Source organism: Mauremys mutica, chromosome 2 (genome assembly GCF_020497125.1).
Source record: "Mauremys mutica isolate MM-2020 ecotype Southern chromosome 2, ASM2049712v1, whole genome shotgun sequence".
Lineage (NCBI taxonomy): Eukaryota > Metazoa > Chordata > Testudines > Geoemydidae > Mauremys > Mauremys mutica.
The window spans coordinates 191,654,275-191,667,190 of record NC_059073.1 but is presented as its reverse complement, the minus strand read 5'-3'; the positions used below and the strand labels follow the sequence as shown (position 1 = coordinate 191,667,190).

General features: G+C 40.4%; 1 protein-coding gene across 1 annotated transcript in view; it reads left to right on the top strand.

Moving 5' to 3' along the window:
- The window catches only part of ABCA13 (ATP binding cassette subfamily A member 13), a 282,083-nt gene that overhangs the window by 191,092 nt on the left and 78,075 nt on the right, over positions 1-12,916 (top strand). The window contains exon 48 of the mRNA XM_045007417.1: positions 2,055-2,163. Within this exon, the coding sequence (XP_044863352.1) occupies positions 2,055-2,163 (109 nt within the window). The remainder of the gene's footprint in view (positions 1-2,054; positions 2,164-12,916) is intronic.

Below are 12,916 nucleotides of genomic sequence, written 5' to 3'. Positions count from 1 at the left end.
TGGCATGTCAGACCCAATTAGAAAACCAAGATTAATCAGCAGTTTCCTCACCCATCTTTCACCTCACCCTAAAAAATGTTATCCACATGGCAGTGTTTTGTCTAGCAAAGCTGCATGTTGTTTTCGATGGAACTAAATACCAATACCTCTTTTTCGATGTTGTGGTCACTTGGTTCAAAATTAGTTGTTCTCAGGCTTTTGAAAAAGAACCAGATGCATCCTCTGATGAAGATAATAACATCAAGGACTTTTTTTCTTTTTGTTAGATTATAAATGATTAAATATTCTGCTTTAATTTGGTTATTTCCTGATGGCCTGACTCAGTTACATCTTTTTATCGCACTCTTGGATGAAGAATGCTGTGAATGCTCTGAAGATGCTGTGATTCTAATTATTGGGCAGGACTTCTAAATGTATTGTTACAGACAATGCTAATTCTCATTTTTTTCCTTATTATTTTGGTTACATTATGAAATTTACTAGGATATTCTGTGAATACTTATTGAGCCCTCTCCCCTGCCTCCAATTAACTGAGGATGTGTCAGCAGAATCTTGCATTATTGTTTTTTGTAATTGCTTCTTTTTTTCTTTACAATGTGCATAATTGCAATGGATTCCATTATGGATGTTAAACATTCTTATTTGGAAAGATTTTAGCAGAGCAGATAGAGAAAGAAATGGGATGGTGTGTGAGGGAATTGGCTCCCCTTACTAGTTCAGTTTTGATTCTCTTCTGGCACATGGTTGCACAGGTGACCAGAAAGTGCAGATATCTGAAAGCTGAATATCTGGAGACTGTTCCTGAATGTTTATATAGCAGGCCCAAGGCTTGCTCTCTTCCTGAACCAGCAGAGGGTCACCTGAAGATTAAATAGTTGTTAGGTCTCAGACTAGAACATAGAAGAACCCCAAGAGCCACAAAACAATCCCCAATTCATAATTCTTTACAGTCAGTAGCTGCACACTACAGTTAGCTATATTCTAGAGCAATGAGAGAATTATTTTCCCTCCAAAAATGAGACCTTTTTGTAAATAAAGATTATCTCATCTGTACAAATAACTTTTATGTAAAAAAGTTAAAATTGTTGCCATCTAGTGTCTGTTTGGTGACCTATGTGAAGTGAGTTGGTGAGGGTCAGCCCAGTTCATATGGACAGGTATCCACCAACAACCCCAACTATAAATGGAACTCCTCACCACTTTTGTTGGTAGTGTCATTTGAAAGGACATGGAGCTTATGCTGTTTTCTCACCTCAAGAAGTGGTAATTCCATTAAAGGCTGAGGCATATTGGTCAGGCTGTGAGACAGAAACAGGTGCTACCTGTTACTTGGAGAAGGGCTGGGTTGTGCCATAAAGGTATTACTCTGTTGGAGCAGCATAGAGCTGCATTGTTCAAGAAGATATTGTGTCCAAGCTCTAGCACACTGTCTCCCAGAGCTCCTCCTTGGGTGGGGGTTGGGGAGGAGCATGTTTCAGTGCCTAGCTAACTCTGTTGGACAGGTGTTGACGGTAGATGAGTTATTGGCCTCATTCCTCCATGCCCCATATGGAGTGGCTAGCTCCGATTGTTGTGTTTTTCTATTGCTTGCAGATCTCATTTTGAAATCTCAAAAGTGAAAAGTACCCCAGAGTTTTATTGTTTTTCTAAATTCTCCCACTGACTTTCAAATTAAACCAATTAATGTTACCTTTTCAGCACAAATAGGAGAGTTGTGTTTCGTGTATATTTGACCTGGTATGATGTAAGGGGCTGGTCTAGGTGATCCACTAAACCATGAGTTCTCTTCCTCTTCCTTTGTTGCTAGTTGGATGGAGCGTCCTGGAATGGAAAGTGTTAACAACAACTGTACTCAACCAAGGGACCTCTACAGCTCATTTGATTCTGTTCCACCCAGATCACTCCATCCCATGCATGTGGCTTCTCAGAGGGGCACATAACTCCTGTAATCTTGCATAATATTGCATCTGAAATTCCCTAAAATTCCAGGGTATTTGGATCTGGGCTCCTGGTTCAGGCCATCTTTCATGTACTATCTCTGTTTTCTCTCTTAGGTGTGGTACAGCCAGAAAGGTTTCCATTCACTGCCGTCTTACTTAAATCAACTCAACAACCTTATTCTGTGGATGAATTTGCCTCCTTCTGTGGACTGGAGACAGTATGGTAATATTTTTCAAATCTCTGTTTAAATGTCCCTCCATCTTTTTCTAAAAATGCTGATTTAAAAAAAAAAAAGTAAAAAATCGAAATCAAATTAAATAACAGTGTGAAAACTTGTGGAGATGTTTAAAGTCCCCCCAGAAGGGCAGAAGTAGACTTGCATACTTTCAGGGAGGTTATGAGATGGGGATCTCATAAAATTATAATGTAACTAAGAGGTTATATATGTTATTGAACTGATTTATGTATTATAGTAATAAAAAATTACTGTGTTCCAGAATTATTTAATTAAACGCTTTTAAATTCAAAATATTTATTTTATTTTGAATTTTAAGCATTTTAAAATATCAGACCATTTTGAAAGTGACATTGCATGGTGGGTCCAAAGCTAAACCGGGAAGAAAACGAGAGAGAAAGATTATGATGCTAAGCATATTTAAAGATAGGTTCTGAATGAAATCTCCTGATCCAAAACCAGACTTTTGGGTTATTTGAAATCCAAATTAAAATAGAAATTTTCCAAATGGACACGTTCCTTATAATGGGCCAAATCAAAACACCGAATCCAAAGATTACTGAATTTTTTGGGGCACTGAAATCTGGATCCTGTTTTACATTTTGCAGCTTTGGTCCATCTCTACACAGATTCTATTTTCTCTTTTTTTCATGAGGTCCCTAGCAAAAGAACAATTAGCTTGTCTTGGAGAAAATTAAAAGTAGGTTATCGAAAGCCACAAAAGTTTACATTTTACCGATTTTTATTCGTCAGGACTATTTTGTAATGGTTGCAGCTAGTTGGAATGTTTTCACCAGGTCTAGTTATAGTTGATGGTTTGTATTCTGGTAGCAGAAGGCATCCCAGTCAGGATTGGGACCCCATAGTGTTAGGCATTCTAGCCTATAGATCTAGAAGTGCTCAGTGAGATTTGGGAGACATTCTCCAAACTAGGAATGGAGAAGTCAGTGGAAAGTAGTCAAATGGATTGGGGTAGTTTTGTGCTCTTTTAAATGAGGAGAGAATGCATAGTAGAAAAGGTTCATGGGAAATATGTGGAGTCTTTGAATGACTACTACAATCTGGCCCAATTTCTGTAGTCTCTTGGTGGTATACCCTGGTTAAACATCCCTACAGATAGTCCATAAGCTGGAAAACACTGTATTTATTACCATAATGTGTGTCTATGGCAAAGGCACAAAACGGATGGGTTGATTATGCTGTAGTGATTCAATGGAGGAGAAGGGGACAGGATCATCTTTGAAAAAGAAAGGGGTCAAGATATATAAATGTAGGTGGAGATTTTCAAAGGCACAAAGGGCAATTAGGCTATCAACTTCCATTAACTTTTAGCTTTCTCTTATTTTGGTGGACAGAATCTCCTTGGAGTTTGAGGTTAATGCTACAGAACACATGTGATTATTTTTTGGTGTAAGGCTGTTTGTGGGCGGAAAAAACATTTTTACAAGTACAGTTTTGTTGTCACATCTCTGGAATGGGTTTTGATGACATCCGGTAGGATAGATTTAATAAACATGCAACTCTGAGGTAGAAAAAAAAAATCACTGTGTGTTTTCAGATAGGAGAGAGAAATTGAAAGTAATTTTTAAAAGTGGTGTTCAAAAGGTTACTAGAGATTATTGAATTTCCAAATGGTAGACTATTTGTTAACATTTTTGTTTACGTTGGATAATTTCATCTCAAGACTCGTGTTTATGGAGAGTGCAAGGTATATTGTAGCATATTTCTGAAAAAGGCTTTTAGGAAGCTTGTTGAGATGTGTAATCCTTCCTTGCATTAATGCCATTTTTTTCTGTTTTCAGAGGATAACATTTTTCTGTCAAGATGAATAGTACTGTTGAATTTCTTTCTTTACATGTCAAGGGAATAATTGGACCTTTCAAAGGCAGCAGTAGGGAGGGAATAATTTCCCTTCCTATCTTAACAAAATAGATATTGTTTTACTGAAAGAGACTCACTAGAATATGAAAGAACATAGTTGTGCCTATAATGCCAAGCAGAGATGAGTAGGTATTGTGGTGCAGAAACAAATCTTGGGATAGGTTGAGAAAGTCCTACTTGCCTTACTCCTGTGAGTAGTCCCATTGACTCTCATAACACCAGCTGGATTAGCCCCTTTTTGTCATAAATCTAAGTGGCATGGTTCATGGGTAAGAGGTCAATTCTGGCTTCCCCGCTGTCCTTTCCTCACACAGGAGAGGAGCTGCTAGAATATTTGGGGAAGAGAATTCATGGGATGCCAAGGTTCTACAATAAGATTCTGAGGAGTAAGTTAGAGAGGTCTTTTCTTTTAGCTTTTACAGTTCTATGTTTTGATTAATGGTTTATAAAGATTTGCTCCTGATAAAAAGGCTTTGCTGACTTCTGCTGTGTCATCCCTAAATATTAGTCTGACTTTGACCTTACTACGTTTGTGTGCGTGAATGGGGGTGGGGATGGTTTAGTGACCAGCAGAGATTTCCTCTTGAATGTTGTCCAGCAGTATCAAGAGCAATGGAATCTGGCCTCTATCACTACAAAAAGGTAAGTGCTTTGGAGAGATGTTGACATTTCTCCCCTGTTCATATTCACAAATATCAAATATTAATTCATTGTGGGAACAACTGCAAAGTGAGAATTTGTTATTTCACATAGTTTTAATATTTAAGCACTTGATATGAGTAGATGTTTTTAATGAACAAATGCATCTACAGATTCACATGGAGATTTTTGGAAATACTTTACGACAGTGGTTTTCAACCTTTTTTCATTTGTGGACCTCTACAAAATTTTGAATGGAAGTGTGGACCCCTTTGGAAATCTTCAACATAAGTCTGCGGACCACCATGGGTCCACAGATCACAGGTTGAAAAACACTGCCTTACAGTAAAGGAGCAGCAGGTGGCTAAAGTAAAAGTATACCAGAGTTGATAGATCAGTGGTCTATTCTGATATGGTAGTTCAGGAATATTTCACTATCTGAAAGTAGCCTCTCTTCAACATTTCCTGTGGACAGCAACCCGGAGCCCTATAAGGAACCTAGATCTGTTCCTCTTCTGTTTAAAAACACATACACACAAACCTCCAACAACAGCCCCCATGCTAACCCATCCATTTCACCAGAAGCTGTGGGTGTTAAAAGGGAAATGAATGTGATTGTCTTTCACCGTTGCCATAAAAACTGATAGTATAGACGCTCATCTTGGGTTACAAATTGTATGAGACAGCATGAAAATGAAAAGTTAAGCATTAAAAATATTTTACTGGTGGTGGGAAGGGGAAAATTCAACAGTAAAGGAAAATATGCTGGGTTTCTTCATAGCACTATGTTAGAGCAGTGCTTGGCATGTAATTCAATGCATATAATATTTTGTTTTGTAACTTGTTGTTCATACATGCTGTATCCCCAGGATTAGCTAATATACTCACGATGCTAAATAATAGTAAAGAGGGCAAGAAAAAAGACACAGGATTAAAAATAATGGTGTGGAAGTGAAGAGGTAATATGTTTCCCTATTAGCTATATTGCAGTAGCACCCAAAATATGCTAAGCAGAGTGGAAGCAAATAGGAAGGCCTATTTCCATCCCCAAAAAGCTTACAATACAAAAAGGAAGGCAGAAGTGCTTGTCATATTCTATGGTGATATCCAGTGGCCAGATCACATTCCTAGATCACTATTCAAAGAACAGGAATCTGTAAGCAAAGAAAAATTTGGGGTTCATATATGTAGTGGCCATCTGTTGTAATCCTTGAATTAGGGTTGTAGCTTGTCTCTTTGTTTTAAGCCTCATAGTGAGGGCTCATTGTAAGCCCAATAGTGTGTCCTCAATTATTTCTTTAGCCTGGGATATTTTGAAGGAGCCTAAAAGAGTTAGGCAGACAACTCCCACTGAGTTTCAGTAGGAGTTGTCTGCCGAACTCCTTAGGCTCCTTTGAAATCCCAGCCTTAAATCCTTTAATTAGGGTCTCACTAAGAGCCCTGTGCTAGGGACCTTGTTATATTTGTCTGGTTAGTGGGATGGAGGGATGTCAATCATCAGTGAGCTGCTCCTGTGAAATGCTCCATAAAATAAAAGTTGTAACTCACAGTAAAATAGAAATGTCTCATTAAACAGAAACTCCTCGCAAGAACTCTTAGAAATTCTCATCATAAATATAAATTCCCTCCAAGAAGAACCTGTAAAAACCTATGATAACCTGTCTCCACCACTATTATAAACAAAATTCATCGATGGCTGGAGTGGAATGCCACTTACACGCTCATAAATAAAGAATTCCTAGTGTCTGCCACTTAGGGCTGGTGCAGTCAATAATATTTTGAAGGTAATATTTTGTATCCCTATATGGGCCCTTTCATCCTAAATCGATTCACAGACTACTTATATCAGTACTACTGAAATGCAGATACCCTTGGGTTGGGAGGTGCTGGGTGGGGCAGACAATACACAGTGCACTACAAAATAGGCAGAGCAGGGGAAATTTTTTCTGGGTAACTTTGCCAATGCCCAGCAGTGAAACATAGTGTATGACAAAGACCACAATGAAACATATAAAGTAAATTAATGCAGGACACTTAAAAGGCTGCAAGATTCCTTCTTTTCGTGAAAATGACTCTCTGTAACCTTTAGTTTCCCGAGTCGTTATTTTTGAGATAAACTATTTACAAAAGTGAGGGAACACCCTAACCTGTGTAGTCAACTTTAAGACCTCAATGACTGGCGTACCTAGAAACGAGGGCTCTTGAGTGGTATGTTCCTTGGACAAATGCTTACAGTAAAGAAAAGAGCAATGAGATCAAAGGCTAGCTGAAGGCATCAGGGAATGTACAGCCACAGAGGGCCCCATTTTGGGGGGGTCCTCTGTACTTAGGTATGCTCTCAGGGATCAATGCTGCAAGGGACAGACCTGGCTGGCTGACACAGAGTAAATGAGCATGAAGACACACGGAAGCTAATACTTCCCCTCCAGCAGTGTGAAGTGTTAATATCATTGGCCTTCTCATTCGTTCCACAAAGCTGCAGCCTTTGTAATATCTGGCTACGTGTTAAGGGCTGGAGAGTAGGAAGCTGGATTGTGTAAGAATTGAGCTGGCCAACAGAGTATAGTGCTTTACACCACCCATAGGAAGAAGGCAGGATCCATCACTCAAGTTGGACCTGGCTCTTTTATGGTCAACAAAAGAAGCACTCATGTTAATTTTTGAAATTGCAATTCCAAGGCACCTGCTCTTGAAACCTCCTGAGTTTAGTGTGAAGCTACATATTTTGGACCAAAGTGGCAGTAACCCACTGGTTAGAGGGGAGGTGATGGGAGACAGGCAGCCCCAATGGAAACTCACCAAAGCAGCCAGGCATGCAACAGGCTGGAATCATGCAGACTGCTACACCCTTGAAAGTGTACAGCATGTGCTTCCCCTGTTTGAGCTAGCTGTGCTATCTAGGATGGAGAGTGTGGTATCATGGTCTCCACCACCCTCTCACTGTTCTCCCTCTCAGTCTAGCATCTTTACTAGCAACATACCCCTCACTGCACAGAGGCTCAGAAGAGGGAAGGTTTCTTGTGTATCCTTGCAGGGTTGGACCCAGTCTGGCCCTTGGTGAGCCAGATCCTCAGCTGGTATAAATCAATGTAGCATCATTAAAGTCAATAGAACTACATTGATTTACACCAGCTGAGGATCTGGCACAACATGTATGATATTTGACTCAAATATAATCTACTCAATCTATTTTCATGCCATATAGAATATCTGCAGAAAGATAGATGTGTATGTGATATCTAAGATTGGTTTAAAAGAGCCACAGTATAATAGGTTCTGTATATTTCTCTGATTCAAACACCTTTGCCCACAACTACAATTCCACCTTCATAGAGAACTTATTTCTGCAGCTTTAGGATATCTTTTCTTTTAAAAGAATTAAATGTACAGGATTGTGGATTGTTCTTCTCTGTATGTAGAAGATCAGAGGCAACCCATGGGATTACCAGCAAAAGAATCCATAATGAAATTATCTTCATTCCCAGTGTGATACTATTTTCAGTGATGTTCTTACTGCAGAAATAATCTCTTTCTTCTCTCCTTGCCACACTATAATCACACTTGTTCACACTTCTGGTGTCTCCATTTACAGAACTGATTATAAAAGTGAGTTTAAAAAAAAACCAACTCAACACAACAAAACAACAACATAAAACCATGTTGCTACAGCAATTTGCTCCAGTACTTGTTTTATCTTTTTAATATCATTAGTCTCCATAATCTCCATCATGATACCAGTTTATTCAGGAACACAGGTTACTGTGATTCTTTACTAATTGAATGGATCTGTTCACAAATGCACTGTTATGGTTATAGTTACTCTGTTACTAGAATCTGAATTATAAGACATGACAACAGCTGTCTTGAACATCTTTGGGCAAGCTCTACCCTCACTGACCCACACACTAAACTAAATGGGGCTGCATCAGTGGGAAGGCACAGTTTGGCCCCTGGGTGTTGCATATATATAGAAGGGCAAGATCTTTCAATCAGGCTGGAAGTATGACTATAGAAACATTTTGGGAATCCAGGTGGCTCTTGCTGGTATAAAAATGGATCTGTATTATTATTAAAATAGTGAAAGACATTTTAAATTATTTTAAAAATCTGTATTCAGGAAGTAAAGTGTTGGTGTTCTACTCATGCAGCTGCTGTTCTATAATAGCTCAGCTGTCAGTCGTCATCAGCCAGTTCAGAATGTGTCTTCTTATTACAAAATGATTCAAGCCCCAAACCCCAGCCCCACCACAGAGTTGTGGGATGAGACAGGGAAATATTCCTCCCTTCCAAGCCATGGAGTAATAGTGGAATTGCTCTGTGGCTGCTGTTTCAAACTCAGGGCTGGAATAGCCTCTTCAACCCTTCATACCCTTACCTCCTTTCCCTTTCCTGCAGGAGTAGAGAATATCTAGCCAATCTGCAGAAGGAGGTACCATCAGTCCTGCCCCTCTCTCAGTCCCTGCTGTGTTGCAGCACACCAGGATCCCAGTAGAGCTTGAGTTCTGCAGTTGTGTGAGCTTTCCAAGTTACAGCCCTTCTACAGAGTAGAATCACACTTGTTCCTAGCAGGAGCAACTGTCCATGCTCTCATGAAAATGGCCAGGATTTGTCATAGAACCATAGGGTTAAAAGGGACTGCAAGGGTCATCTAGTCTAAACCCCTGCCAAGATGCAGCATTTGTTGGGTCTAAATCAGTGGTTCTCAAACTAGGGCCGCTGCTTGTTCAGGGAGAGCCCCTGGCGGGCCAGGCTGGTTTGTTTACCTGCCACGTCCGCAGGTTCGGCCGATCAGAGCTTCCAGTGGCCGTGGTTCACCACTCCAGGCCTATGGGGGCTGCGGGAAGTGACAGCCAGTACGTCCCTCAGCCCACGCCGCTTTCTGCAGCTCCCATTGGCCTGGAGCAGCGAACCGCAGATGCAGCAGGTAAACAAAACATCCCGGCCCGCCAGGGCTTTCCCTGAACAAGCGGCGGCCCTAGTTTGAGAACCACTGGTCTAAACCATCCAAGACAGCTGGCTATTGAGCCTCCTTTTGTAAACCTCCAGCGAAGGAGCTTGCACAACCTCCTTAGGCAATCTGTTCTTATGTGAATTCAGTTTCTCCTCCTATCAGTATAGTGCTGCACCTTTCAGAGACATTTAAGTTCCCCTTATGTGCAGAACAGGAGTAACACTGACAGTGGCAGTGTTACGTTCCCTACATTGGACAGCCAGTGTGCCTCAACCCTGACCTGGAGGGACCACTTCTCAGTGTGAGGGAGTCATTCACAGGCATGAGAGGGGCTGGTGTTTATTTCTACTCAGTGCTTTTTTCTAAGCTTGCTGGCCAGGATTTCAGTTAGAGCTAAATCTCATATCAGGTGTTATGATGCGTACCCTCAGAACAGTACTGTGTCTTCCAGTTCATACAGCATAGTCTACTGAATACTGAATTGGCAACAGCATTCACTTACTAGTAGTTCTAGATTAGTTTTGAGCTAGTGGGCTGACAGGGTGCTGACCCCAACCATGTCCGACCCCCCCATGTCGTATTGCAATTACCCTGCACTCAGTAATTAATTCAAAGCCTAGGGTACTCAACATGACATTCCCCCTTCTCAAGGCCTTTAAACAATCTGGGCTCCTTTCCACCTTCGGACCCAAATCTGTCCTCTCTGGGCTTCCAATTCCCCCTGCCATGCTCCTCTCCAGGCTGTCTGCCCTCTCTCCACCCCTTTAATGTTGCAGAAGCTTCTGTTTTTATCTTCACCCCAGAAGAACTGATTTTTTTTTTTTTAGCCACGTGACCTGCCTGTCCTGTGACTGTGCTTCTTTTCTCCTCCCTCCTGGGGAGGTGAGCTAAGTGTATTATTGATGGGGCTAGACCCATCACCCCTTAAAGGGGCAGTCACTCTGTTACATATGCCTAGAGGTGAACAATTCTGTGCCTTACCAATTTCTGATCCATTCAGTCTCTTGCATCAATTGTATGTTGAAAGAATTTCAAATTCTGTTATATACTGAAGTTCTATGCTGCAATTTCCTCCCCTCTCCATTTCAGGAAAGCAGCCTCATAATATACAAGTATTGTTAGCCAAATGGGCATGATTTTCCTCACTTCTGATGGTAGGAAGCAACTAACCTAATAGTATACTGGCAGATAGTTCAGGAATTCCTGATGCTGCTTTCTAGGGGAGGTATTCTTCAGAAACACTCCATCTCCCACCATACACTTTTGACAATACAGTCCATTTAGCAGAGCAAACAAAAAGAAAGCAAGAGATGAACTATCAAAGTATCACACCCATTCCCTATTAGTAATGAGGCCCTCTTCCTTCCCCGGCCCCAGCTCAAGCTCACCTGGTGGAAGCCGCTGCTTCCTTCTCAGCCCTCCCAGGCTTCCCGCGCGAACAGCTGATTTGTGGGAAGCTAGGAACGGGGAGGAGAAGCCGGAGAAGCTTCAGAAGAGGAGGCAGAGACGGAGTGAGGTGAGCTGGGGCCGGGGGAAGGGTAGGGAGCTGCTAGAGCTTTTGTTAAATTTAAAAGCCCTTTTGGAACTAGTTGTCCCTCGAGGGACAACCGGTTCTAAACAGGCTTCTAAATTTAACAACCGGTTCTCCCGAACCGGTGGGAACCGGCTGCAGCTCACCACTGAATACTTCTATTCAAAAGGCACTTTTTATTGGAGATCAGTGTGTGGCCTTGACAGACACTGAAGTTTCTAAGGAAGGTATTTTGGAGCCACTGGAAAAAGTCTGGTGCAGTAAATACTGGCAGAGTGGTATTCTTCAGGTGTGAAACAATCCATTTTAGATAAAGAAATTTATGAAAAGAAGCAGAAAGGACTAGAGCTGAATCAATCAGATTAGTCAATGTGGCATGACATGTTTTCCCCGGTGAATACCAATTTTGTAAAACTTGCCCGAAAGACTGTTCATTCAAGTCTTCCAAGTACATCCCATAAAAATCCCCGAATAAAACACGACACATATCCATTAAACAGAGGCTTTATTATTTTTGAACCTCCTTATTTTATCAATCATTTACATTCCTTGATTTGAGTTATGACTCAAACTTGAAGAAAAGGCTTTAAGATCTTAAAAATTATGTGCTTGGTTTTCACTTTAACAAAAGCCATCATAGCAAGTCTACGCAATAAAAAAAGGCACATAAAGGCAAGTAAACAACCAATATGTACGTTCCATCTCCCACTAACAGCTGTGTCGGGACAAATATATATGTAAAGTAAGAGGGCCCTGGTGATTAGAAGTGAGAACTTTAAGAGTTGGTAGATTAGAAAAGCAAAGTTTTTAAAAAAGAAATACATGAAATATGTATGGATCTACCAAACTACATTTGCTCATTTTAATATAGTATGCCATTTTATGTCTCTATTTTTTTCTTTTTCAATTTAGATTATATGGAACTTTTTGCCAACAAATTACTAATTAAGAACAATATTTAGTACTCTGGAAAGAGTACAACTTGCAGTACTGCTCTGAACTAAGCATGACAATGTCAGATATTGTGTAAAGACAATTGACCAAGACCAGAGAGTCAACTCCAATCATTTGTGTTCATTTAAAAAAAAAATCTGTTTTTTTGTTTAATCTGCATTCTGCTTATGGGTGCTTTGGAAATAGAAGGTAGTTATCCCAGTAGTTCTATTTTTAAGGAGGCTTGTTTACATTTTGTGAGTATGTCCTTCTTTGTGGATTGCACATTTTATTTTCAGTACTACGACTTAACGAGTAAAGGGTAGCTCTTTCACTAGTTCGCTTTTTCAGTAAATTTTGTGTCATGCAACTGCGTAGGGCACATCTTATTCCCCATGGATTTTTGTTTCCTGGCAGTTGTCCCATTTTCTTTTATCTGTGTGTATTCTGTGATCTTATGAGATGATTCCTTCTATGGGACCTAACTTAGCCTCTGCCGATCCTTGTCTAGTAGTGGCTTAGTCGTTTTACACTTTTGTTAGTATTTCCTCCGGCTTCTTTGCTGCATTCAATAAATACAGGCCTTTGTGCATGCAGAAGGGAAGGTATTTTTCAGTGTATTGAGAATGTCACTGAAGAACTTTTGTCCTTTTGCAGTAAAATGTTTGATGCCATTTCCTCTTTAGTACTGTTTTGCATGTTTCACTAATTTCATATTGTTTGATTTGGCTCAGAAAATTATTGTAAGTGTGGATGATTTTCCTCTGTATAATCTATTGCTCAGGTTTTCAGCAGGTATAAATTG